This window comes from Lipotes vexillifer, unplaced genomic scaffold (assembly GCF_000442215.2).
Source record: "Lipotes vexillifer unplaced genomic scaffold, Lipotes_vexillifer_v1.1 scaffold990, whole genome shotgun sequence".
Lineage (NCBI taxonomy): Eukaryota > Metazoa > Chordata > Mammalia > Artiodactyla > Lipotidae > Lipotes > Lipotes vexillifer.
Window position 1 is genome coordinate 155,199 of NW_006773201.1, and position 26,263 is coordinate 181,461.

A 26,263-nucleotide genomic window follows, 5' to 3' on the forward strand; every position below is an offset into this window, starting at 1 on the left:
ATTTTGGGAGTAAGCAGAATTAATACATATCTTATATCTTTTATTTTCAACCGGAGACTGCTAAACCGTCTTTTAAAGCCGTTAGTGGATACCATTTAAAATACATGATATGATTTTACATTCGACACCACTGTGCTATCTCTCTACTGACTTTTTTGGATTGATTTAGGTATAATTTAGAGTAGAAGAGCCAGAACAAAGCCTTAAGAGTTGATGTCTTCACAAGGTTTATATTATACTGGGTAGAAATACTGATCATGCGTGTCAGTTGAGAAATATCCCCAGATATTGAGTGTTGTATTTATTCAAGAGCAGATTAAATTCAAGTATTTAAAATGTTACTATTTAGTTCTATAGTATTAAATATATGAAAATATCACTTAGTCAGAATAAAGACCATCCCTAGACATCGTCATGTGAAACACACAAAATATTTTAACTTGATAATTAGTACTAGCTGAATGTATGTCTTGCTACTTTTTTCATACTTTGAGTTTTTATGTTCTCTGAAATATTGTTTATTATGGAATATTCTCGATTTTGCTTCATTCTCTTCATGGTTTGTAGCTATGATGTATTTGTGTAGAAACATGTATCTTGATACCCAGTTTTATTTAATGTGATACAGCCCTTAATACCTACTTACCAGAGAAGTTAGAAAAACGTACTTCTTAATAACTACTCAAATTATTGTTTATGTGAATAAATTTTTATCTTTCATTTCACTCAGTAGTGCCTAATAATATGAGAGCAGAGGTCCCAAACAGTTTTCAGCACTGAACTGGCTCTGCTTAGTTTTAAGTAACACACTCGTGAAAGGCACCAAACAATAGCATCCCTGCGGGAATCTAGTAGCTGGCTGTCTCTCCATCCCAGAGAAGACAGAAACTGGTGAAGGGCTTTATAATCCAGGCTATTTTTTGCCAACTTTGACCCTCCACAAAGGGGTTAGAGAAGAAGAAGGAAAGTAGAATTGTGTGTATGATTTTCTTTCGAACTTGTAGCATGTGAGAAAATGACCTGCTGCCTTCAATGGCATGCAGGAAACCAGAATTAAATGCCAGGTATCCAGATGAACACCAAGGAAGAGTCTGTTAATAGCCTATCTTTTATCTTAGTTACAACATATCTAGTATGCCTTTCACACCCTATGAACAGTCTAGGTGCAGTGAGCTCTGTCTGGCTTCTCTTTATTTTCTTATTGTATGCGCCTACTTATTAGTCAAACACATGTCTCCATTGATTACATAGGACAATGGCTCCACTTAATTCCAGAGTCACACATACATCAGTTGACTCAAATTCTCTGCAGTTGTTACTGATGAAATGTCCTTTGTTAAAGTGGTCCTCAAATTAGACACATATAACGTAAATAATTGGTTCACTTCAAAGTGAGGAAGAAAATGGTTTTATTTTTGTGGTCATTCCCCCCCCATCAGTTTTATTTGACATTCTTGTGTCGGACAACAGTTATAATTTTTACATAATCTTGAAAGTTTTAAAAGCACAAGAATGATTTTTTAAAACATGTGACACTAAAATCTTGAACCCTGGAACCTAAAACTGACCCCTCCCTTGTCATCAGCTCTGCTTTCTGCTTCAACTGAGTTGTACATGCATCTAAGCTATGACACCTGCTTCCAGTCTTACTCCTAAACCCATACAAATTCTCAGCTCTATTCTCTTGCCCATTTGTAATTCTAACCACCTATTTGTCCAAGTCTGTGTGTTCCGGTTCCACTTATGCCAAGTTACATGGTATGTAGAAGGTAAGGGGTAAAGAAAGCCTTATAATGAGGATGGAGCGGTTGTAGTAATTGTCTTTCCTGTATGATGGCCCATAACGTCTTAGAGTCACTGGAGAAATGTCTACTGATTTCCTAATATGAAGCATGTAATTTTCATTTATGAATAAAGAAAAGTAAAAAGGTAAAAACGGTGCCTGCAAAAAATCCAGAGATCCTTTGATGGAAGTAAAACTTTTAAAAATTAAAATATTCTACAGTTGATGGATTTCTTTTAAAAAAGAACCTTTTCTTATGAATAAGCTGTATCGTAGAGTAATATTGAGTCAATTACGTGAATTTGAGTGAGAAGAAAGCTATTCTACAAAGAATGATAAAGCTTCTCAGTAGTCCTATTATATTTGGTTAAAGGACTGGATCATTAGTCACATTTCCACAGTGCTTGTATTTTACAATGTGGATGGTTTAAGGTACAAAACCCTATTATGTATGTTTTTAAGGCTATGTTTTAAAATTTTAATTTGTCTTGGTTGCCAGACATGCAAATCTTATACAAAGCAAAAAGTTGTGAATGGTTTAAATTGAAATAAATTCTAAGGTTCTCTGTGTTAAATATTCAGTTCTATATGTAGATTTGTAAATTAAAGGTCTACAAATTAAATGCTGTATTTGTTTGCTCTAAGAAATAGACAACTACAGCAAAGTAGTGCAACTTAGTCACCTCTTCTGAATTCCTTAAACGATTCTAAATTACTGTATTCTTTACAAAAATGTTCTGCTTTAGATTAATAAGAAAAACGAAACACTAAACCCTAAAGTGAACTGTATAAGATATCATGTTTCCTAGTGAGAAAGGAACAGAGTCAAAGCTATTGAATTTGAGCCAAGGTACTTTTTTTGTCTTGAAAATTTGTACATAGCCTGTTGTGTCAAAACTTGATTCTTTAACAAACTTTTGGAGATCTTCTGTGACATTAGTGCTGTCAGATTATTCACGTTTCAGGTCAGAAACCTAGCGTTACATAGAGAACTTACATGGGAGATAGGACTTTTTCTGTTTATTAATATATAGTTCAGTAGGACTTTTTTTTTTCTTTTAGCTGGGAAATGATAATTTTCCTTCTGAATCTAAAACTGTAAGTGTAAGTTTGATTGTTTTGCTCTATTTTAATCAGAAGATTAATTAATTTTTGTTTGTTTGCTTTTATTTTTTAATAAAGCCTTTGTTTTTATGCTTTCAAAAATCTTTGGCTATAATTTCTTTCCATAATCTGGTTAGGTTGAGGCTGGCTGTAAGCTGTTTTGTGGGATGGATTTTAAAGTTGCATAGTAGTTTTTGGCTTATATCTGGGAGAATTTTAACTAAAATAAAGTAATCGAACCTTCACCTCCAAGAATACATGAAAAAATGTTTTAGTTAAAAATTACCCAAATTTTGTTTTGTTTTTTTAACATTTGAAGACAGGATCAGATTATTTTGACAAGGATTTTATTTGGTAACTCATAAGAATTACTTTATTGTTAGTTTTTAATGACCATTCTGTAGCAGATTCTTGGTATAGTTTCTAGGTTTCTCTTCAGCAAAGTTTAAGAATGCAAAGTTTAATGTTTTGAGTATTTCATTTGCCTTTTCTTATGGAAAACTAGATGTGTTAGGTTTAATCATTTGAATAGGAAAAAAGTTAGAGTTTTATTTTTTTTGTTAGTGGTCACAAAAACAATATAATTTTTCACATATTAGAAAACTTGCAGTTTACATGGAAATTGCTTAGTTGAGTGGAAACGTGATCTATTTTAAAAAGGTATTTTAAAAAGGTAATTATACATTTTGTGAAAAATTTTTGAAAAACGTCTGTGAAACCTCTGTGTTTATTCCTTAGGTTACTATACACTAGATATGTATATTGGCAAAAAAATTGGCAACATTTCTTATCAGAATATGATTTCTTTGTATTTCTTTCCTTCTCAAAAGAGCATTTATAAAATATCTTTGAATCATTTCAAGATGTTACAGTGTAGAAGACATTTTCTTAATATGAGAATTGGGTCTTTAAAGCAATGTAAGTATAAATTATGTTAAAACATCGTAGTGCTTTGACACATATATGTTATTAAAGTTGTTATCCTAGTTGAGGGAAATTTGCCATTTTTAGAACTAAAAATTAAGCCTGTTCACTATTTCAAAGCTCTTATCTCCAGCTCAAAGATAAATATATTTAAAATACTTCCTACCGTGTAAATCTTCCTGCCTGTCCTTGATTTTTCTTTTCTGTTGTAATTTTTGTATCTATAAATTTTGGGCTAATTCCAGTTGTGAAATACATTGACATTAAATTAGAACATTAAAAATGTCAGCCACATGGCAGAAAAAAATATATTCCCTCCCTAACATTCTCTTTATTTCAGGGGTTGAGATTTTATAGTATAAAGCAAAATAAGCTAGCACCAAAGTAGGTGGCCTGTTTAGCTAGGACTGAGGGGTTAATCAACAGGGGGGAAAATTATTAAAGAAAAAGAAAATGACTATTTACATCAATGGTTTTGCATTTATAGTTTTGAGTATTTACTAATATAATATTCTTTATGAAAGTCTAATGTACAGGATGATCTATGAAAGTAATAATAGCAAGATAAAGGTAAGGAGAAGCATTTACTCAAGTGAAGGTACTTGGCCATTATTTCCATTGTCGTAAGTAAATAAATGTTATATTTTTACCTAGTAAGTGTTTTTTGTTATACATGTACTGATAGAAGCCTAATTTTGGTATTATAATGTTATTTACATTATTGAGTTGTATTTGTGTACAAAAGGGTTAAAAATAACTATCTAATTTGCTTGGAAATTGTGGACAATTAGTGAAGAAAGATCAGATCAAAGGAAATAGCTCTTAGAGAAATTTTATTTTGAAAGCCATTTCTATAGTATTTCATGTGTAGTTTATTATTTATTTTTCTATATGAATAACTTATTAATAAGCATATTCATGGGATTAGAGAATAAAAGGATGTTTCTTCCTTATTTAGAAACAATCTGTTATATAAGTATTCGAGAAATTTGATAAGTATCTCAACCAGAAACTTTGTTAATCTCTTAGCTAGTACAGAAAGTCTCTATAAGTGATCTCAAAAGAAAGTCACCACAGTTGTTAGTGAGGAACTAAATGTGGTACCATAATGTAGTTATTTCTCCTGTCTCTTTAAAAAAAAAGCCAGATTTATATACTGATATGTCTAATGCTAACAAAAGTCTGTCTTCTTTTTAGGAGATTTTTGTTTAGTCTACTACCAAGTACTACTGTTTGGGTCTGTTATATATTAATTGAATAAAATACACATTGCTATAAAAATTTGGTAGGATAAGCAGTTGAGTTTTGAATTGAAACATAATGAAGCATCTACAAAATAAAATCCGAGAATAGACTTCAGTTGGTTCAGCAAATCTTTGTGTAACTCTTGGCCAGTTTCTTCTTGACCAGGAATGAACTGTTAAGGGTTGTTGCTGGAAAATACTCAGATTTTTTTCTTATTTTGTAGGGAATGTATAGCTGTTAGAAAAGCTGCCTATTCTCTATAAAATAGATCAGATACTTGTATTCTGTCCTGGGTGTATGTATGTATCACATCTTTGCCAGTGAAAGACTTAGACTGTATTGAAATCTTAAGGTTTTTATGATCATAGTGTTTAACAAGCATGGGAAGCTTTTCTAACAGTTGGTTAATGTTAATTAATCATCATTAACATTTTACTATTTTAATTCATAGGACATGGAAATAATCTCAGTGCATATGTGTTTTACACTGTGAATTTGTGTGTAGTTTAGGTTCTGTTAAACTCTAGGACATAATGTACTTTCTTCCAGAGTGGGGGTACATTGTAGATCAAGATTTTATTAAAATCTAGATTGGATCTTCCAAAATGTTAACTTTTATTAAATACTATATATACATTGTTTATATAGACAAAAAGTTCTAAAAGTGTTGTATTAAAAACCAAGAGTCCCTTAGCTTCTTGCCACTTCTTCTGGTTCTGTTTTAGCTATTTATTCAGGCTTTAAAATTTTTTTCATATTTCTAAGTATAATGCTTATACTACTGACACTTAATTCATCACTTGTAATAGTTGAGGATTTTTCTTAAACTGTCATCCTCTGTGTTTTCTCTTTTTTATGTTCTTAATATAGTTACTTTACAATTTTTGCTGAAATCAGTTCAGTGATTTTTAAAAATTTATCTATCTTGGCTGCATTGGGTCTTCGTTGCTGCGCGCGAGCTTTCTCTAGTTGCGGCAAGCGGGGGCTACTCTTTGTTGTGGTGTGCAGGCTTCTCATTGCGGTGGCTTCTCTTATTGCGGAGCACGGGATCTAGGTGCTCGGGCTTCAGTAACTGCGGTGCACAGGCTCTAGAGCACAGGCTCTAGAGCACAGGCTCAGTAGTTGTGGTGCACGGGCTTAGTTGCTTCGCGCCATGTGGGATCTTCCCGGGCCAGGGCTCAAACCCGTGTCCCCTGCATTGGCAGGCGGATTCTTAACCACTGCGCCACCAGGGAAGCCCTCTGATTATTATACCTATATAAATATTGTTCATATGTGAGCATTATAGGGTATTATATCTTCTTTTGCAGTTTTCTTCATTAATAATTTTTTTAAATTTACTTACTTTTCTGTGTGTTTATTATTAATTCCACTAGCTTTTCAATATAGTTATTTCACAATGTCACTTATCATTTGTATTAGTTCCTCTTCTGTCCCACTCCCCCACCCCCATAGAGATACCCTTCCCAGAGACCTCTGTTCTCTGGCTTTTATCTGGACTGGTTGAACTTTTCGCTTGCTACACAACTGTCATCCTGGGACTTATTTTTGTTGTCATCCTAGGAATTCCCTTTGCCTTTCTCCCAAGTTTAATTTGCCATTTCTAGGAATCAGTGTTTTTCTCTTTCTTGGTTTGTTCAAATGTTTTGGTGGAGCTTTTTGCGCATGTGAGGTAACCAGTTTTAGACTTTGCAGTTTTGGAAGTGTCTTAATTCTCTGCTCTCATTTATTTAATTGATATTTTGGTTGAATAGTGAATTCTGGGTTGTCAGTATTTTTCTTCGTAATTTTGCAGACATTGCTCCATTGTCCTCAGTGTCAAAAGTTGCTGTTAAGAGGTACAGTGTCATGATGTTTAATCTTTTGCATATGACTTGTTTTGCTTTATTTTTCTTTTCAGAAGATTTTTACAGTCTTCTCTTTATTTGTCTGGTTTATGAAGGTTTATGATCATGTGCCTTTTTGAGAATCTTTCTTCATTCTTTGTGCTGGGCTTTTGGTAGGCTCTTTTAATTTGGAAACTTCAAGTTTGGAAATTATCTTGTACTATGTCTCTGATAGTTTTTTCCTTTCTGTAATCCTCCCATCCCCTGTTCTGTTTCTCCCTCTCACTTTCGTTAGTCGGATATTGTGCCTCCTGGATTGATCATTTCATCACCCTTTCTGCTTTCTTATATCTGTGTCACACTACAGTTCAAGGTAGCTTGTATACTTGGCAAGTGAGTTACAGTAGTAAGTGCTGCGAGTTCAAAAGAGGAAGGGAATGGTCTGGGCAGAAGAGGTAAATGGTAAGCTTCGTGAAGGATGTGGAGCTTGAGCTGAGCCTTTGATTAGCTAGAGGGAAGGGAAGAGTGTAGTTCAGGTAATAAGTTATGATTCAAGACAGTATAACTATTACATTTAGGCAATGGTTAAATACACTGTTCTGATTTAAGTGGAGGTTTGGGGACTATTGAATGAAAGCTTGAACATATGGGTGTAGCTAGATCATAGTATTACATATCAGAATATTGTTTGTGTGTTTACACTGTGGGTTATGGGAAAGTTTTGTTCCAACATAGAGCTCAATAAGTAATTGGTTTTAAGATTTATCTACTCTTCAGTATGAATTCAAGATGTAGGCATTATAACCTGGGTTTGGTTGCATCTAATTTTGTTTTTTTTTTCCTTTAGTGTTGACATATTTTGTAATTTATTTAATAAATCTGTATAATCTTTGAGAAATTTCATTTTGGTCATTTGATATCACTTTTGGCTAAAGGTGTTATTTTGCTTTTTAGTGTAAGTGAAGGAGTTGGAAATTGTATCTTTATAGACGCTAGTATCCATTTTCAGTAAAAATGAAGCAGTGTTTTTCCAACCTGGGCTTGGGGCCCTCAGGCAATGAGAGAGATCATAGCTAAATCTCAAAAGCATTTCATTTGTGGTTTTGGAGTTTTTATGTTTTGTTTTAAAATCTTTTTCCTTTTTCCTTGTTATCTCCTAATATGTAAGCTCTTCCTTAGAATGCCAAGAAAGAGATGGACCTGTAATGTTTGATAGTAAAATGAACCACTAGCTTTGTTTCTTTTATTTTTAAGTTTCAGAGAAGAGATAGATGAGTAAGGAGCATGGGATTCAGAATATCCTGGAGAGAAAAGTTTGAGCATCTGTATTCTAGAATCTCATCACCACTCTTAAAACAGTGTTTCGTGTTTCATAAAACTGCATCTTGAGTGTTGCAAGTTAGATGAAGTTTCTTTTAAGACTTGTAAAATTGTTCTTCACTTGCTGTCTTAGAAAACTTGGTACTCTACTTCATTATAAGAAAAGCTACTATTTGAATGGGGAAAAGCTCCAGTAGTCCTCTTTATTTAAAAATCAGATTTTTTTCTTTGTTATTTGCTTTTGTATTGTTTACACTTAACCTGGCTTAACTCTTACTGAAGTGATTAATATCGCTTATTAATCATAAATATAATTAGGTTATGCTTTTAAAATTACATAATTTTCAAAATAATTGTATTATAGACTCTTATAATGCTGTTCTCTCCTATAAGGAGAAGTTCAGAAGATTAACCAGGGAAGTCTTAACTTTGTAGTTTTTCTTTATTAATTGAACTACTAAAAAAATCATTCGTAATGTAAATTTAAACTACAATGTGTTTATTACTTTGGTTAATTAGAAAACTCTTCCAAGAGCTTAGTTCATGCAAGATGGTTTAGAGTTATGCTTTGTAACCTTTTTTTTTTTTTTTTTTTTTTCCTGCCTGCACACACAGCTGACTCCTCTCAGAGGCATCTTTCATTACAAACAATATATCTTCGCCCAGGTTAATGGGATGGGTGTGCGCTGATGGTGGGGCAGGTCCTGCCTTTATCTCCCCTAGCTGGAGCCTGTTGATTACTGTCAAAGTTCTGACCTGGTTACATAGTCTTTCCAATTTTTTTTCCCTGTAAAGTCTTTTTACTTTAAGCAACTGTAGACAACCAGTGTCTTTGATGTGAGAGCATAAATGCAAAAAGTCTGAAATAAATGATATTCTTACAGAGAAGGAGGAGAAAATAGTGGTAGGATATATGCAATGATTAAGTTATAGAAAAGTTTAAGAAATTCACATCACATCTTAAAATGACATGGAAACTAAATGTGCTTTGTTAAACCCCCATCAATCATTTTAATTGAAATTGACATCCTATCAATTTGACAGCCCTACTTAAGCTTAATATAACAAAATCATGCCAACTTCTGCAGTGATGTAGTATAGTCTTATTGCTTATAAATGATTTAGTAGTTGTTAGCCAAAATAGGAAAAGAATTGACAACTATGTTTAGGGAAAACTTGAACAATAATGTTAGGTGATTTTAGAAAGAATTTCGAAGGACTAAGACATGGAAATACCACAAAATTCTTCATTACAAAGTAAGAACTGGAGTGTAAATATCATTCTTTAAATTCTTACTATAATTTGCAAAGATTGTTGGTTTTACAGATATATAAGACTTGAGGATTTATTTCCCTTGTTGTAAAATAATTTAGCTTCCTTTTTCCCCTGATGTTCAATATCATAGAAAAACTGACATCTATTATTATGTGGATTAGCTCTTTTACTTCAGTAGAGTTTCAGATATCTGTGTATTGCAGTACTCTATAACCAGAGTACTGCAGAGTTAAATTGAGCAATATAATCTTGTGTCAGGGTGCTGAATATTTGGTGGAGGAAACAATGTAACCAGTGGCATTTCAATGTTTATTAGTTTTAATTTTTACATTAGAGCAGTAATTTGTTAATAAGAACCTACTGTATAGCACAGGGAACTCTATTCAGTACTCTGTAATGACCTATATGGGAATAGAACCTAAAAAAGAGTGGATATATGTATATGTATAACTGACTCACTTTGCTGTACACCTGAAAGTCACACAACATTGTAAATCAACTATACTCCAATAAAAACATTAATTAAAAAAGAAGTAATTTATTCAAATACTTGACTATGTAACCTGAGTTATGGTGAATATAAGAAGACATTCATCTTAATTTTTTTTAACTATATGGATTTTTTAAAAATTTAATTTATTTTGGTTGTGTTGGGTCTTCATTGCTGTGCGCAGGCTTTCTCTGGTTGCAGCGAGCGGGGGCTACTCTTCGTTGTGGTGCGCAGGCTTCTCATTGTGGTGGCTTCTCTTGTTGAGGAGCACAGGCTCTAGGCTCGTGGGCTCAGTAGTTGTGGCTTGTGGGCTCTAGAGCACAGGCTCAATAGTTGTGGTGCATGGGCTTAGTTGCTCCATGGCATGTGGGATCTTCCTGGGCCAGGGCTCGAACCTGTGTCCCCTGCATTGGCAGGTGGATTCTTAACCACTGTGTCACCAGGGAAGCCCCAACTGTATGGATTTTTAATTTCCAAATCTCTTTATAAAGATAGTTCTCTCTAAACATAATAATAAAGGTATTAATTTTAAAAAAATTTTCATTGGAGTAGAGTTGATTTAAGAAGACATTTAGAATGAAAGTAACATACCTGGTAAATGTCTTCAGAAGGTGTATGCCTAAGTTCTATAGTATTTCTGGTTATATGGATCCTAAAGCATGTATTTGTTATAGCAAATATGAAAACATGCAGAGGTCTTTTTAATCAAAAAGTTAATAGGGTATCATCTAGCTTTTCATGATCTGGTTTTGTTTGTCTTAAAAGGAAATCAGGTACTTAATTTATAGAATGTAGCATTATAAGTAATATTATAGTAGTCTGTAAAGAAATATATTAAGAAGTTGAAATAAATTCCTAACACAGCAATTTTTAGATTGTACCTTCACCTTGCATGTAGATTGTATTCTGAAATGCTTGGAAACAAAATAATCTTCTTTTTAGAGAAATAATGCTATAAATGGCATCTCCTTTCAGATTAGCCCATGAAAGTTCATTTGATCTATAATTAGCACACAAGACCACATTTTTTCCCAAAGAAAATAATTCTATTGCTAGTAAGTAATTAGGAAAATAAATTTTAGCAAGTATTTATCTTGAATCATGGAATTTGAGAAAGAGCAGAGAGGTTTGTGTGAAAGGGAGATTAGCTAGAGTGGGATTAATTGAGGTGAGAACAGTGAAAGTCAGGAAGGGGGATGATACTCATTGAAAAATGAGGTGCTTGACTAAAGGAGGTTAGTAAAGACACTTCCCATCACACACTTCTGAGGGCCTCGTTGCCCCAGGAATAGGTGGATAAAAATGAGCTATTCTTATACTTCATTTTTTTTTTACATTTAAAAGAGGGAACTATCTTCTAATTAAGCCTTAAGAAAACAAAGCCTAAGCCTTTATAAAACTTAGAACGTCCTTTAAATTTATAACCCTGAGTGGTAAATAATTTGTATTTTTGTTATTACCACTGATAAAAACAGATCTTAGATTAAAACTTTTTCTATATTATTTTTTTACTTTGAGTATATTATCCCAGAGAAAGAATTGTTTTTATCTCATTCTTCAAAAGGTCTATTTACCATTAAAGCATAGAATTAATAGTTTCAGGTTACCTAAACTACCATGTAAAACATTATTTCTATGGCAAAATTTGTTCACTGATTGTTTGAGTACCTACTATGTGCCAGGCACTTCTTTTGGTGTTCTGACTAAGCAGTGAGCAAGAGACAAGAATCCTTGATATGGCGTTTACATTCTAGTAGAGATTTATTTCAAGTTGCATTTGAAAGATGCAAGAAAGTCATCTGTCTTTATTACCTTCATGTTGGCTTACTTAGGGTAGGTGCCCGTAAGCTTTAGAGCAGCTGGGACTCTACATTTATATCCAGTATCCTAGGTAGGATCTTAATAGAGACTGGGTAATAACTATATTAGCATATTTTAAATAGGCAGCAAAGGACATCTTCCTTTTAAAGAGCAAGGACGAGCGTCCTTATCCTTGCCCATCCATTCCTTAATAAGAATACTTCTGGGCCTCCCTGGTGGCGCAGTGGTTGAGAGTCCGCCTGCCGATGCAGGGGACAGGGATTCGTGCCCCGGTCTGGGAAGATCCCACATGCCGCGGAGCGGCTTCGCCCGTGAGCCATGGCCGCTGAGCCTGCGCGTCCGGAGCCTGTTGCCCCGCAACGGGAGAGGCCACAACGGTGAGAGGCCCGCGTACCGCAAACAAATAAATAAATAAATAAAAATTTCTTGCTCCTCTCCGCCAAAGTCTATGGGGAAAAACAAAAAAAAAAAAAAAAAAAAAAAAGAATACTTCTGATTGTGAGGATGTTTGAATGAACTATTTACTTCTGTCAAGGCAGCTCTATTTTGAAAATGATTTCATGTGTTGCTGCTAACTACCACATAGCTTAGGTGCTGTATACAGTATCTTAGAGGCAGTATACTAAGTTGTTAGCTGAACATACTCTGGATCCAGACTGCCTAGATTTAAATCCCAGCTGCCTCTGATCTAGCTGTGTGATCTTGAGCAAGCTATTTAACCTATCTGTGCCATAGTTTTTTAAAATCTGGAAAAGTAATGATAATAGTTGGCTAATGTAAGGATGAAATGAGATAATTGGTAATGCTTAGCACTTGGCAAGTACTAAATGACAGCTGCTATTATTTCCTATGCTTGATATATAATTAATGTGAAAGTTGCTTTTATAGATTTTTTTGGCCAAGCACCTTATTTTGTTTGGTGGGTTTATGCTTTCAAGGAGAACAATTTGGTATAATGGAAATCTGGATTCTAGCTATGGATCATCCATTGATTTGCTCTTGATTTGATTAATTACTAAGGGGGTAAGGGCTCAGATAAAATAGTCTCTTTAGTACTTTCATATAAAATTTAAATATTTAAAAATAGGTGAGCATGTTGAGCCTTTGGTTGTTTTTGAGTACTCAACAGGAACTTGTTTAAAGTATTTTGTTTTATCATACTGTGAAATGCTGATCCCAGATGCTTATTTAGTTTTTGTGCCACAGCTTACACATTGGCTATTAGTAATTCTCAAATTTTGAATTAGTGGATGATTTACAGATGATTCCTATGATGTGTGTTTAATTCTAAATATAAACTACTTGACAAATATACCCAATAAAAGGTAGTTCCCTAAGATAACTGGTACCTTGGCTTTTCTGAGAACTATTTCATAATAGTTTCACTGAGAACCTATTTCATAAAATTATTGTAATAACCTCCTAGTAAATTTGAGTTAGATAAAGTAGAAATACATTCTTTCCCAAATTACAGCTTAGTATGTGTATGTACACTTTTTATTAATTTAAAAATGACAACTTCACTTAGATTTGCTTTGTTTTTATGTCTTATTTTCTGGAAGACTATTCAGATTTTCATTAGTTTTGCACTTACTTCCAAACGGCACTTTGTAGATAAGCATGTTGTAGTATCAAAATGAATGTTGTAGTCAAATTTTATTGGAGTTCAGGCCCTGTAAAGATGGTTGTGTTTAACTTCCACAAAGTTATTTGTGGTTTTTCCTGAACTTTTCCTTCTGCAGCAAAGTTCTATTTTCATTAACTACACACTATTTTAAAGTAGAAGATGGTGGTGAAAGATCAGTCTGTGTTACCTTTGGATTTTTTTTCTTTGTGAAAGCAATGGCAGTCTTGATTGTAACAGAAAACTATCTGGAATTTGGACTCGAAACAGGTAATAATTTCATATCTGTTAAGTTTTTAAAATTAGGTTTGAGGCGTGAGTTCTGTAATGTTCTAAATAATTAACCTTATTATTCTTAAGATCTTTTTTTTTTGGTTTTTTTTAGCTAAGCTTTTGCTACTTTTTTCCAAAAATGCTGTTCCCTCCCCATTTTTTCCTTAAAGTTAAATAAGTTTCACCAATGCTAAAGTTGACTCACATAGATAAAGATGCAAATTTTAATGCAAATTTTATGCATACTCATGGAATGTACAAATATCAAAGGGATGTTTTCAAAGACTATTTCTCCTAATAACTAAATTTTATTGCATTGTGACATACTAATTAGCACATGAAAGAGCTATGCTCATCGTTTCAAAATTTAAGATGTTCTGTTTTCTAGCATTTTATTTCCAAAGATTCTGTATTCTACCCCTATGATAAGAGTAAATTTTTTCCCCCTACAGGGTTTACAAATTTTTCAGACAGTGCGATGCAGTTTCTCGAAAAGCAAGGTTTAGAATCTCAGTAAGTGTTTTTTAATTAAGTATTATTCGGATTTAATTTTTTCCATTTTTGGTAAAATAGCATTTACTATAAGTGGTTCTTTGTTTTTAATCAGTGAAAAGAGTTCTTTTTTAAGTAGGACTGTCTCTTTTTTAGCAGTATTCTTACTCATGTTTTTTACATTTGTATAAAGTATCTTTTATAGAATTCTCATATGAATTTGCTCTTATTTGACTTAATTCCTCTTCTACTAGAGATTAAATGAAATTTATGAATCACATGTTATTTTCTATGTTGAACATGTAGGTTGGATTGTTAAAACTGTGGCTTAAGAGATGTCTGATTTACTTTATACTTCATCAAAATCCTTTATGGATGATTGAATAAGAGCAGTCTTTTTGTAGGAGTTTACTTTGTATTACTGTTATTATTGTGGTTTGTAAAGTAATTGATTAGAAGAATGGAAATTTCTAGAAAGTTAACTTCAAAAGTTTATCAGCTTTTTATAAAATTTTATTTTTAGGGGTCCTGTTTCAAAACTTACTTTCAAATTTTTCCTGGCTATTTTCTGTTCACTCATTGGGGCTTTTTTGACATTTCCTGGATTACGGCTGGCTCAAATGCATCTGGATGCCCTGAATTTGGCAACAGAAAAAATTACACAGTAAGCGGAAAATGTACATAAGCACATGCAGATAAATATATGTTTTTCATCTTAATGAAGGTATATTATTGTAATGAAATCATAAATTATTGTATTGAAAATTAATAATCATTTGATGTCACACTTCTTCCTCTTTCTACTATAAGCAAGCTTCTTTCATTCACTTCTAAATTTTAAGTCCTATGTAGAAAAACCCCACTAAATTATTAAATTTCTCTTTTATCTGTTAAAATGGAAATATCAATATTTATGTTCGTTCTTTTGAACTCAGAGATGAATGTTTATGATATTGTAATCTCTGCCACTGATCTAAGGATCTATGGAAATTTCTTTAAATCAGAACTTTTAAGTTGAAAATACTTATTTAAATTTCATATAAATAATTTTATTTAAATGATTTAATATTTCTTATTTAAAGTATTTTATTTAAAAATGTTTTGAAAGTAAATCAGTATACATAAGGAATGTTTGTTTTCCTTATATTATTGATCTGTTTGCAAGATTATTTTAGTTTGGGATGGCTAATACCGTACAGTGTTAAATATCATAGATTACTATTTTAGTTTTCAAATGGAGAAATCGTATTCGAATCTCTGCATATTGTTCAGAGCCCATTTACTATCTTATTTGTGGTTGTCACAGATTTTTTGTTGTTGTTGGTGTGGACACCTTGGCAGAGTGACAGATTTTTATCTTCATTTCATATCCAGATCCCAATTTCCAAGTCCTCTTTTTGTTTTGCAGTAGAAGCCTAAGTTGAGAATATTCCATTTTGATATATGTGTTTATAGTCATTAAGTTTCTCTGAGTAATTATATTTCCTAACATTTCTGCTCTTTAAAAGCTGATATTTAACGATGCTGATTCTCTAGGCTTTTCACATTATCTCTTACCTATGTCATTTCCCTTTAATTTTGAAAGTTTTTTTGTGTTTTTCCTTACCTCCATTTTTCTTTATTTGCTTTGTGTGTGTATTTACTTATTCTCACCTCCCAGTACACATTCCTTCATCCCTTTTTTCCACTCCTTTTACTCAGCATGCTGTTGGCTACATCCTGCCTTTCTCCCACCATCCGTCTCTCTAATGGCTCCTTTTAAAACAAAACCTGATTCTCCCCCTCCTCTCTACACACACACTTCAGTCCACTAACCCCAGTGTTATGATTTAAATAAGCTGAAAGAGTGGGTGGAGGGGAGCCCTTCACCAGCTACTGAAACCGCTGTGGGCTGCTCCTTGATACTAGAGTGTTCCCTAGCAACACTGCATACCTAATACTGCTGCTTTCTTCCCCTGCACCCGATGGTTTACCCAGGCTGTGGGATGAAAGAATCACTTTATAAAAACATTTAAAGCATTTAGTGGTGGTTTGGGGTTGGGGATGGGGGCACATTTTAGTTTCCTTCTCAGTAAAATGTGGCTTCTTAAGATTTTTCCCTTTGGGAATTTGGAGTTTTATTTTCAGTGTATTGCAAACTCCCCAACCTCACGCCCCCCCCCCCCCCCATCCTACAGAGATAGATGACTGGTAAAGACTGTCCTTATTACAGGAAGAGAAAATTCTTCAGACTATTTTATTACCATGTACTGCTTTTACTACCAACCATGCTGGGGGAGCTAAACTGGAGGGTTTAAAATACACACACACACAGACACACACACACAGACACACACACACACAGACACACACACAGACACACACACACACACATCTGCCCGGATACAGGGTGTGGGAAGCTAGTTTTGTTGTGAGAGCAGCATGACTGGCACAAAGAGCAGCATTCTCTTTACCCCCATGGCCAGGCAGTAGTACTTGTTTTAGTGCTAGAGCTTAGAACCAGAGTTCCACCTCTCCCTGTCAGGTGTTCATGGTTTCCTGATCTGGCCATTTGCTCACATAAATCACTATTACTTGCACTGTAGTGGTATTTTAAAGTGTGTGTGTGTGTGTGTGTGTGTGTGTGTGTGTGTGTGTGTGTGTATTTTAAACCCTCCAGTTTAGCTCCCCCAGCATGGTTGGTAGTAAAAGCAGTACATGGTAATAAAATAGTCTGAAGAATTTTCTCTTCCTGTAATAAGGACAGTCTTTACCAGTCATCTATCTCTGTAGGATACAAACTTGGGACAACAATTAACAATGACATTATATCTCACACCTGAAACCTTTTGCTGTATTGGGTATTTTGCCTTGTAGGAGTAATATAAATTTCCTTGGTTTTTATAGGGTAGGGAAATTAATTTCAGGTATGTTCACAATGCTTCAGGAAGAAATAAAAATGTGAGTCATTTATGATTTTAACAATGTAATTAGAACCTTTTACATGTTCATTACATGTTGAAAGTTTCCTCATTTATAAGTAAGTTGCTGCAGTAGCTTCCGTCTGCCATATGCCTTCTAGTATTATGGACCTTGCTAATCACTGTCTCTTACTTGTAAATAATGAGAAGGCACTTTGTTTTAGCTGGACTGAAAAGTATCAAAAGATGACTCCTATACTGAAAATCCATTGGATTCATTGATTGTGCAAAGTTAGAGAATCATTTAAGTACCAGTGTATTAAATCAGGGATACAGTAGGAGATTGTTAAAGAACACTAGAATAGGAGTGAACAGATTTAGAATTTAGTGCTAGATCTCCTTCTAACCTGTAATATTGCCATGAGCAAGTCATTCCACTTTCCTCAATCTGGATGTTCTCATCTGAACAATTAAAATAATGAGGTATTTTTGCAAGAGCTCAAATCAGTGTTAAGTAGTAGTGATAAATATAAAATAATGGTGACGATAGTACCTTAATATAGAATACTGAAAATAAGTTCCTACCTTCATTTTTTAAGTCCCAAGGTTCTGTAGTTTATTAGTGTATTTTGTTTCTGGATTTTTATGTTTATTTCTTACATACTTTCAGAACATTACTTCATATCAACTTCTTGGCACCTTTATTTATGGTTCTGCTCTGGGTAAAACCAATCACCAAAGACTACATTATGAACCCACCATTGGGTAAAGAAAGTGTCCCTTTGTAAGTATGGGTATTTGGGGGCTAATTTTTATTTCATTATATAATCAAAACTTTTCTAAAATGTTATTTACTGTGTTCACGTTTTTTAATGATAACATTAGGACACTGTATTTTTAAAACATTAATAGAAATGTTTAAAAATATATTATAAAATAGAAACTATAGGTCATCATTTTACCTTTTTGTGATCTTCATTAATGGTTTTGGATGATTATTACTCTGCACTAATATTATCTCGTACAGTTGTAAGTTTTTCTGCTTTTTTTAAGACACTACATTTCTCTTATTTTTTTCTTAATTGTGAAAATTATGGAGGAAAAAATGAGTAGTATAAATGGAAATTCATATATTTAGCCCCTTAAGAGTTGTTAACATTTTCCATATTTGCTTCACTGTTTTTTTGCTTTGTTTTCTGATGTAGTTTTTCAAGTAAATTAGAGGCATAACATTTTTATCCCTAAGAACTTTAGTATGCATCTCTAAAAAATAAGGATATTTTTCTACATGACAATATTATTATCATAGCTATTAAAATTAAAAATAAAACCTTAACGTTGTTATCAAATATTAGGTCGTATTTCCTCAGTTAGACAACTGTATTTTAACAGAAGAAGGTAACATAGAAACAATTTATTAAAAGGCATTAATAACTATACTTGATATGTTAACTCATTAGCCTTATGGAACTATGTTAGAGTAATAAAAAGATTCAGGCAGAGCTGGTTCAAACCCCAGTTCTGATCCTCACTAAAACTGTCACTTGAGGGAGATTATTTTACTTCACTGAACCTCTGTTTCCCCATCTGGAAAATGAAGATAATAGTATCCACCTCACAAGGTTATCACTGGAATTAAATGAAAGAACACATGTAATGCAACCAGCTGGAAGTAAGTGCTTAATAAATGTTCCTTTCACTGCTTTGCCTCATCAAAATTAAAATAGAAAATCTTGACTAGTCAATGATTCCACAGTATGCATTTTATATTATGGATTTCTTTTAGATCCTGGTACAAATTTGTCTTGAAGTGTAGAATCGGTGATGACCATGATTTTTTTTTTTTAACACCTAATCTTATTGAACTAAGAAAGTATACATTGAAGTCATAACATTTTTTTCCCCCACACAAGTAAGCTTTAATGGTAATTTTAACTTGACAGGTTCACTGAGTATTTAAAAGTAATCCTAAGGATCGTAGGGTTCCAGACCAAATCTCAGATAAACTTTTAACCCACATCTTTGATGCTGAAAGCATTCCTAGTCCTTCCTTGAAGTTTGATCATGGAAGTTGGATTTTATACTTCTGTAATTATGTTTTCTGATTTTATATTTGCCTTAGTTTAATTAAGAAAACAAGGAAACTAGCATTTGTGACATACACCAGTTATTATGCTGGGTATTGATATTTTACATATTTTATCTCATTCATTCTTATAGTAATTCTCTATTTATGATCACTGTTCTCATTCCATTTTATAGATGAAATAACAGACTCAGAGGTTAAATAATTTGGCTAAGATTATTCAGCCAGATCTGGTGTATGTAAAGCATTTAGTAGTTATACCAATATTCATTTCCCCACTTGTAGCCTACAAAACTATGTACAGATTAGTAGTGAATACTATGCTTAAAGGAAGTAGGAAGAAGGAATTTTCCTCTTGGTATGTTAAATTACAGGAAAAATTTTGTTACACATGAAGACCTAGAGTCCTCTTCCTATAGCTTTATTTCCTTTGTCCCATTCTCTTTCCTGACCTTCATAAATGAAACAGAATTACAGTCATATCTCTGCTCCATTTTATTCTTTTTTTATTTGTCAGATCATTACATTAAATGATTAGACAGGTGATTTTTAATTTTTGTTTAAACTCCAAAGTCCATGTTAGATTGAGAAAAAATGGCTGCCTGTCAACCCAGGTTCTTCGTCTGTCACGTGGATTAAATGGTTTGTCAAAGGCCTTTATTTGTAATCAGAAGCAAAAATGTATAGAATGCAGTTTCAATCTGGAAATGTATTTAAACTCATCTACCCATGTGTTCTGCTTGGGCATCAAAAAAATAAAATGTGAGCAAACAGAGTCCATATGTGTGTAACCTTGTGAGAAGAAAACCAGAAGAGAACGTATATGTTGAACCCTAGAATGGCTTCAGGAATTTGGAGAAGTTTCTTCTGCCTGTTCTTTACCTGTATTTTTTGTCCCAGCTCAGACTCTTTCTTGAGATACCCCATCATTTCAACTTACCAAATCCTTATGAAGTTGGTTAAATAATCTGGGATAGCGGTACTATTTAATTAGGGACTGTTGTCTAAATCCTGAACTCCTCATAAACAGAGCAGATATGTTTTGATTCACTGCCTTATACTATTCGCTTCATTTCTATTATCTGTCTCCCTCAAAGCATGCGTAATAGCTGTCTTCAGAATACTGCCAGTCAAGCCTCCTGGTTGCACCACCTCAGGGAGCACAGTATTGTCTGTAAGCCCCTGGAAAGGTTCAAGGCTGTGGATGGTCTTGACTTTTGTGTATTGTCAGTCTCACATGACTGATACCTTAATCTCATTGTTCATTACAGTGTAAATGTATTGATAAAAAGTTATGCCTTGGGCTTCCCTGGTGGCGCAGTGGTTGAGAGTCCACCTGCCGATGCAGGGGACACGGGTTCGTGCCCCCGTCCGGGAAGATCCCACATGCCACGGAGCGGCTGGGCCCGTGAGCCATGGCCGCTGAGCCTGCGCTCCGCAACGGGAGAGGCCACAACAGTGAGAGGCCCGCGTACCACAAAAAACAAACAAAAAAAAAAGTTATGCCTTTATGCTTCCTAACCAACAGTACATCTCTATTGGAGCTTTATGTCCACGTTCACTCATGACCTTGTAAAAAGGAAACCAAAAGAGAACATACATAATAAAGCCTTTGTTCCATCCCTATTTTCCCTCCACTTCATAAATAGTTCAAACCAAACTATACACTTTCACATCTTCTCTGCCTTTTCTGTTTCCTGTACTGTTCTTCAACTTTATTTCCACAGGCAACTTCTATATTGTAGTTTTAGTCCCTTTCCTAGGTGCTTACACTGGACAGAAGGAAGGGGTGATAATGGAGCCTATTTTGGAGCAAAGTGTTGTAAGGTTTTTTATCTTTTCCCACTTGGTCTTCTTTATAGCCATCCATACTACCCTCATGGTCTTAAGAATTTGGGGGAGACGCCTATAAATTCCAGATCCTGTCTGGCAGATCACTCCACACATTTCAGCAGTCACATATTAAGCGCCTGATGTGTGCTAGAGCTTTGAATAGAGTCAAGCATGGGATAGGCATTATTTTCAAATTACAATGTTATCTTTTATCAAAGCAGAAACTGTGGACCCCAAAAGGACATCAGAATTTACCTCTTCTTTCTAAAGTCCTTTAGGGAACATCTGATTTTGTCAGTATATCAGAATTCTTGATCCCAATCAGGAATTCAGCAGAGTGAAAGATCCTACTCAGGTATTTATATAATCAAACAAAACTCTAGCCAGAAATAGATGGGTTGATAACTTGATAGTTCCACAGGCAAGCTCCTCTGGTTTCCTTCCTTCTTTCTCATAGTCTCCAGTTTAAGAGCACCCAACTTCCCTTTTCGTTTTATAGCCGTTTTTCCCCCCATGGAGGAGCGTAGTTAGAGAAAAGAATCCCAAGTGTTGCTCTACTTTTTTCTGCTAGATTTATCTCGTACTGTTTTATTGCATGATACATTTATCTGTTAAGCAAGTGAAAGTATCAGGTAGGTAAGTCTGTGGTAGAGTGGGATACTTTTTATATCTCCATCTGTAGCTAAGTCTAGATTTCCCTATATCTTAAATGATGAACATTAACACATATAACTAGCATGCTAGCATATTTTGGTCTTTGAGAGCACCATATCAACTTTTTGATCTGTAGAATGACAGAAGCTACATTCGATACTCTGCGACTCTGGTTAATAATCCTGCTGTGTGCTTTGCGGTTGGCCATGATGCGTAGTCACCTGCAAGCTTACTTAAACTTAGCCCAGAAATGTGTGGATCAGATGAAGAAAGAAGCAGGGCGAATAAGCACGGTTGAGCTTCAGAAAATGGTAAGTTTTATACTGCAGTCAAAATGAAAAATAGCAAATACTGAGTTGTAAATGACTATAAATAGATGGGATAATCTTAAACTGACATGTCAGAGACTTTGATCTGATTTTGGTGCTAGCTGAAGAAAGGATCTCAATTCCCCTTCTTGCCTTAAGTACATTAAGTATCATACAGTTTGGGTTGCAAAGCTGTGGTATATCTGCTTTTGGTAAATGGGACTCCCCTAATTGATTTGAAAGACATCACAATATATTGTATAGCCTTTATGACTTAAAGAGTAGGAAATATTAGTTTTAGTGACTAAATGTATTGCTTTTAACATTATTCCAAGTACTTGAACATGAAACATAAAATTTAACTTAATGGGGATTCCAGAGAAGGAAGGTGCTAGGAATCCATCCACCATTATAATAGACTGGACCTATAACCTGATCATGTCTTTTTGAAGAAATGTGGTATTGGGTCCTCTGTTTTTTACTGTCAAAATTTCATTGTAAGAAGTGTCTATCAAGATTCAAACAACTTTTTTTATGTTTTACCTTTCATATATTTTCATACTTTGTAGTTTTACCTCAGTCGAATATAAATGGGGATTAATGTTTTTATTTATGCTCATATATGACTTACTGTTATTTAGTTTGATATTTTAGATGTCTGTCTTTAGAGATTTTAGCATTTTGTTTTATATGTGAAATAGTAAGTGAATATAAGCAATTTGAATTTTAGTGGTTTTGTTTCTCCAGTTTGTATTAATCACTTAAATATTTTTAAGGAATTTATTTTAATATTTTCACATTTTAAAGAACCTTCGAACTGAGCCTTTCTTTTTTTTTTTTTTTTTTAAAAACATCTTTATTGGGGTATAATTGCTTTACAATGGTGTGTTAGTTTCTGCTTTATAACAGAGTGAATCAGTTATACATATACATATGTTCCCATATCTCTTCCCTCTTTGTCTCCTTCCCTCCCACCCTGAACTGAGCCTTTCTGAAGTCAGTCTGGTGGCATTTATAATGAAGTACAAATTTATTACCATTTAGCTTTCTTCCCATGAAAGGATTATTCATCTCTTAAGCAATTCAGTTTGGCAATTATATGAAAGTTTAATTCATTCATAACATGTCAACCGTGTTAGAAACTTAAGAATGTTGTTGGTTGCAGGTCGCTCGAGTCTTTTATTACCTTTGTGTCATTGCACTGCAATATGTGGCTCCTCTGGTCATGCTGCTTCACACAACCCTGCTTTTGAAAACTCTAGGTAGGCATACCCTGACAACTGGGAAACTTGTTGCTTTACTTTCTACCTATAGTTAATAATGCTTTTTGTTACCTACAAAGACATAATCCTCTTAAAATTGTTTTTCTCTTTAAAAGTTTTAAGAGGAAACATATGAAACTTTAAGCTGTGGAAATTGATTCATTGATTGATCATCTTGATTTTGAAAATTCAGGCCCATATCGTTTTATAATGTTAAAAGAATTGTTTGCTAAAGGTTAATTGTGAGTAACTGGAGTGAGCACTTTTCGTCTTAATATTTTGTGTTGTAAGAGAGTGATTTAAGATTTTGTTAGTGCATAACATTTAAATTATTACAAGGTACTTGTAAACTTATGAATTACAGAACCCTTTGGTGAGTTCTGCTTCAGATAACTTATGTTGATAAAGATTTCTCAGTGGCAGAACAAAGTTCTTCTGTAAGTCTGTTCACTAAGCAATCCAGCCCATCTGTGGTGTTACTCAAGAATCTATTGTTGTATTGATCATTTCTTTGCTTAGGTCAGGCAGTCTGCCAGTGTTGGGGTTTTAGAAGCCAAAGGAACTAAAAGCATTATTGGGTGGGCTTATAGATGCTCTAGAGCTGTGATAGATGTAAATGTCCTTCAGGAATCTATGGAACATAAAAGAGTAGCTCAGTTGTAAATTATGTGACTCATATTCTATCCAAAATAGAAAAGTATATGATAAAAATATTTCTGGAAGCTATTAATAATCTCTCACATTGACATCAGAGAGAGTTTCTGAGAAAGAATTTATTCTGATATTCTAGAGGTAGAAAAGATTCTAAGAAGTTATAGAGTCTGTCCCTGTCACTCCATTAGAGGTAGTCGATTCATGGATTATACAAGAAGAAAAAATGTTTTTGTTATTTTACCAGATTTTAGTGCAGTTAATTAAAAGTAAATTAGATTTTAGATTTTATGTGCACCTCTACTGATAAGGTTAGATTATAGTCTGGTCAAGTTAAGTGAATTTTCCCCAAGTGTGTAGAAAGATTATTATTTTACTTTATTTTCAACATTGAATAATTTGTTGTGCCACTAAACTTTTTGTTCTTAATTTCAAATATAAGTTAAAGAATTTATTTTTTCTAAATAAGGAGCTTTGGAATTACTTTTCACGTTTTATTTACGTCTTGAATTTTCTAGGTAATCATTCCTGGGGGATTTATCCAGAATCATCTATCTCTACCTTGCCAGTGGATAATAGTCCACCCTCCAATTCTGTTTACTCTGAATTACCATCTGCTGATGGGAAGATGAAGGTAACTGTTACACAAATAACAGTGGCACTGAGCAGCTTAAAAAACATTTTCACTCCTCTGCTTTTTCGAGGACTTCTGTCTTTTCTGACCTGGTGGATTGCTGCTTGTCTCTTTTCTACAAGCCTTTTTGGGCTTTTCTATCACCAGTATCTCACTGTGGCGTGAATCTCAGTTAACAAAAAAGGATATCGAAGTCACACTCTGAATTCAGATACTCGTACCTTGAAGGTCTGACAAAAACCAGAAGAAAGCAAATACAAAGGAAGGAAAACCATATCAGAATATCTTGTTTTAAATACTTCCTCTGTATTCTCAGGGTGGATTAATGGTATTAATATTTAAAATTATAGAATAGATTGTTAACTGCTATACTGTGGCATTGGAATTTTAACTCCTTGTATTAATGGATGTGAGAGAGCTATCTACAAGTGTAATACTTCTGATGACCTTGGTTTACAGAAACCTCCATCAGTCTTTGAAGCTTCTCATATGACTCCAGTTATTGATTGGTTGCTCTTAATGGTATTAAGGTACTGTTAATATTCATAATGGCTGCCTATAGAACAATCTTCAAACTGAGCCATGCTTTAGAGGAGGGAAAGGAGCTAAAGTCACTTCTGTTGGTACTATGCGAGTCACTCTTCAAACAGCAACAACAGCAAAATCCAACAGAAAGGAATAGCTACTGTATATTACAGTAAAGAAAGCTGCATAGTAATTTTAAATTTAATGGAGTTGTACATGCTTAATATCTATAAGTACTGCTGCTTGAGAGTAGCAAGAATATTGTTTTAAAATGCATTCTAGCCAACTTGAGGGATCTTTTAAAATAATTGGCTACATGAACATTTGCAGTCTTGCTATTAGGTTTGGACTGCCCATATTTTATTTTATTCTATGATCCTAAATATAGTTATTTTTAATAGTCTAAAGATATTTATCAATATTGATCAAACTTTTAAAAAATTACTTTGTAATCCTGCTGACTACCTGTATGTATTGTACATATATATTATATATTAAATATATAATATATTGAGATTATAAAAGATGAAAATATTGGGTTCTTATAATATTTTAAGTTGCTGAATGTATTTTAAAATGTGATTGAATGAGATGTATTTGTGTCTAGAAATTTTCTTTCTTTCTGGAACGAGATTAAAATACATTTTGAAACTTCATCTGAGCAAGCGATTTATTTGTATTGCCTATGTGTGTGAGAGTACTTCCGATTTTATAAATACTTAGGTGGTTGCTGCCAAATTAAAATTCTTTTTCTGTCATTTAAAAATAATTAGAACCTTTTGACAGATTTACCAGTATTATTTAAACCTATGTTAAATAGGACTTGTTTTAATTTATAGTGTTTGTATTTTATTTTTTATTTATTTTATTTGTAGTGTTTTTACTTTATAGGGCAGAAATTAAAGTAATTCGAATGAAAAATTCAAATGAAATGGGGAAAAAAAGTAAATTTTTTGGGATGCTTTTTTCCATAGGGAATGAATATAAGAGAGAAACAGTTTTGTTGGGTTTTTTTCCAAATGAATAGAATTTGCTGGTAAATATTCTTTCATATAACTGTCTTGAGAGGCTATGTATTATGTTTCAGTGCTATTGTCACTATTGAAAGCAATTTTGAAACTCTTCTTTTGGAATTACTTTGAAGGCTTGTGGTTCATATTCATTTGAATAATCTCAGTACAGCAAGATCCTGTCTTTTGGTGTAGATGATATTTTAAATAAGACTGAGTGAT

The 26,263-nt window shown here is 33.6% G+C and overlaps 1 protein-coding gene across 1 annotated transcript in view; it reads left to right on the forward strand.

Moving 5' to 3' along the window:
* Window positions 1-25,685, forward strand: part of TMEM161B (transmembrane protein 161B) — a 70,475-nt gene extending 44,790 nt beyond the window's left edge. Inside the window, exons 6-12 of the mRNA XM_007448151.1 lie at window positions 13,532-13,683; window positions 14,139-14,199; window positions 14,702-14,842; window positions 17,749-17,862; window positions 21,788-21,962; window positions 23,125-23,221; window positions 24,391-25,685. Coding sequence (XP_007448213.1) covers window positions 13,532-13,683; window positions 14,139-14,199; window positions 14,702-14,842; window positions 17,749-17,862; window positions 21,788-21,962; window positions 23,125-23,221; window positions 24,391-24,671 — 1,021 coding nt within the window. The 3' untranslated portion in view covers window positions 24,672-25,685. The remainder of the gene's footprint in view (window positions 1-13,531; window positions 13,684-14,138; window positions 14,200-14,701; window positions 14,843-17,748; window positions 17,863-21,787; window positions 21,963-23,124; window positions 23,222-24,390) is intronic.
* Window positions 25,686-26,263: the final 578 nt, after the last annotated feature.